General features: G+C 51.2%; 1 protein-coding gene across 1 annotated transcript; it reads right to left on the bottom strand.

The window, feature by feature from the left end:
- Nucleotides 1-202: 202 nt before the first annotated feature.
- Nucleotides 203-1,138, bottom strand: LOC309891084 (olfactory receptor 14C36-like; the record flags this gene model as incomplete). Its single annotated transcript, XM_082785468.1, has 1 exon — nt 203-1,138. The coding sequence occupies one exon, from the start codon at nt 1,136-1,138 to the stop codon at nt 203-205; it is 936 nt and encodes a 311-aa protein (XP_082641594.1).
- Between the last annotated feature and the right edge of the window lie 283 nt (nt 1,139-1,421).

Raw genomic sequence — 1,421 nt, 5'->3', positions numbered from 1 at the left:
TGACAGGGGTAGCCAGCTATACCTTAACAATAGATACAGATACAAGGGCCTCTGGGTCAAAAAGAGTGGGTTTAGGCCACTCTGCAGAAGTGGAGTGAAGGCAGATAATTATCACAGAAAAAGATTATCACAGAAAAAAAGCACAAAGACCAGCAGTTTCCTGAGATGAATCGGAAATCCCTTGTGAAGAGACATGTGCAGCTTACTGCTGCTGAAGGACTACTGATTGACTCAGCTTCTTCAGTGCATCCTTGAGCTCCTGGTTCCTCATGCTGTAGATGATGGGGTTCACTGCTGGAGGCACCACTGAGTACAGCACTGTCACACCCAGGTTCAGGGATGGGGAGGAGATGGAAGGGGGCTTCAGGTAGGCAAATAAGGCAGTGCTGGAAAAGATGGAGACTACAGCCAGGTGAGGGAAGCACGTGGAAAAAGCTTTGTGCTGTCCCTGCTTGGATGGTATCCTCAGCACTGATCTGATGATCTGCACGTAGGAGAAAAGAATAAAAATAAAACACCCTGAAGCTAAAGAGAGACTAATCAGAACAAGCCCAACTTCCCTGAGGTAGACATCTGAGCAGGAGAGCTTGAGGATCTGGGGAATTTCACAGAAGAATTGGTCCAGGGCATTGCCTTGGCAGAGGGGGAGGGAAAACATACTGGCAGTGTGCACCATGCCATTGAGAAAGCCACTGCCCCAGGCAGCTGCTGCCATGTTGACACAAGTTCTGCTGTTCATTATTGTCCCGTAGTGCAGGGGTTTGCAGATGGCAACGTAGCGGTCATAGGCCATGATGGTGAGAAGACAATACTCTCCTCCAATCATGAACAGAAAGAAAAAGACCTGGGCAATACATCCTGAGTAGGAGATGTTCCTGGTGTCCCACAGGGAATTGGCCATGGCTTTGGGAACAGTGGTGGTAATAGTGCCCAGGTCGAGGAGGGCGAGGTTGAGGAGGAAGAAGTACATGGGGGTGTGGAGGCGGTGGTTGCAGGCTACGGCTGTGAGGATGAGGCCGTTGCCCAGGAGGGCAGCCAAGTAGATGCCAAGGAAGAGCCCGAAGTGCAGGAGCTGCAGCTCGTGTGTGTCTGCGAATGGCAGGAGGAGGAACTCTGTTGGGAAGGTGCTGTTGGACATTAAATGCCTCAGGGCATGGTTGCCTGTCCATGGAGGAAAATGCACAATCAAGACAGGGTATCTGAGCAAAATCCACTCTGTTTCTCATGGAGCTCCTGCGCACTAACTTCCATTCTTCCCTTCTCAGGGTAGCATATTTCCCTCTCCCCAGCTGGCATTCTGCCCTGTGCTGGGTGAGTGCACTGTAAGGAACACAGTTCTCTGCCTGAGTGCCAGCATCTGCTCCTCTGCTGACCCCCCAGCCTGCTGTCCCAAATTACTTACATATGCAAGACCTCCAGTG

This window comes from Aythya marila (assembly GCF_965140915.1).
Source record: "Aythya marila genome assembly, contig: HAP1_HAP1_SCAFFOLD_154, whole genome shotgun sequence".
Classification (NCBI taxonomy): Eukaryota; Metazoa; Chordata; class Aves; order Anseriformes; family Anatidae; genus Aythya; species Aythya marila.
Note: the sequence above shows the minus strand (reverse complement) of the source record. Positions and strands in the feature narration are given on the sequence as shown.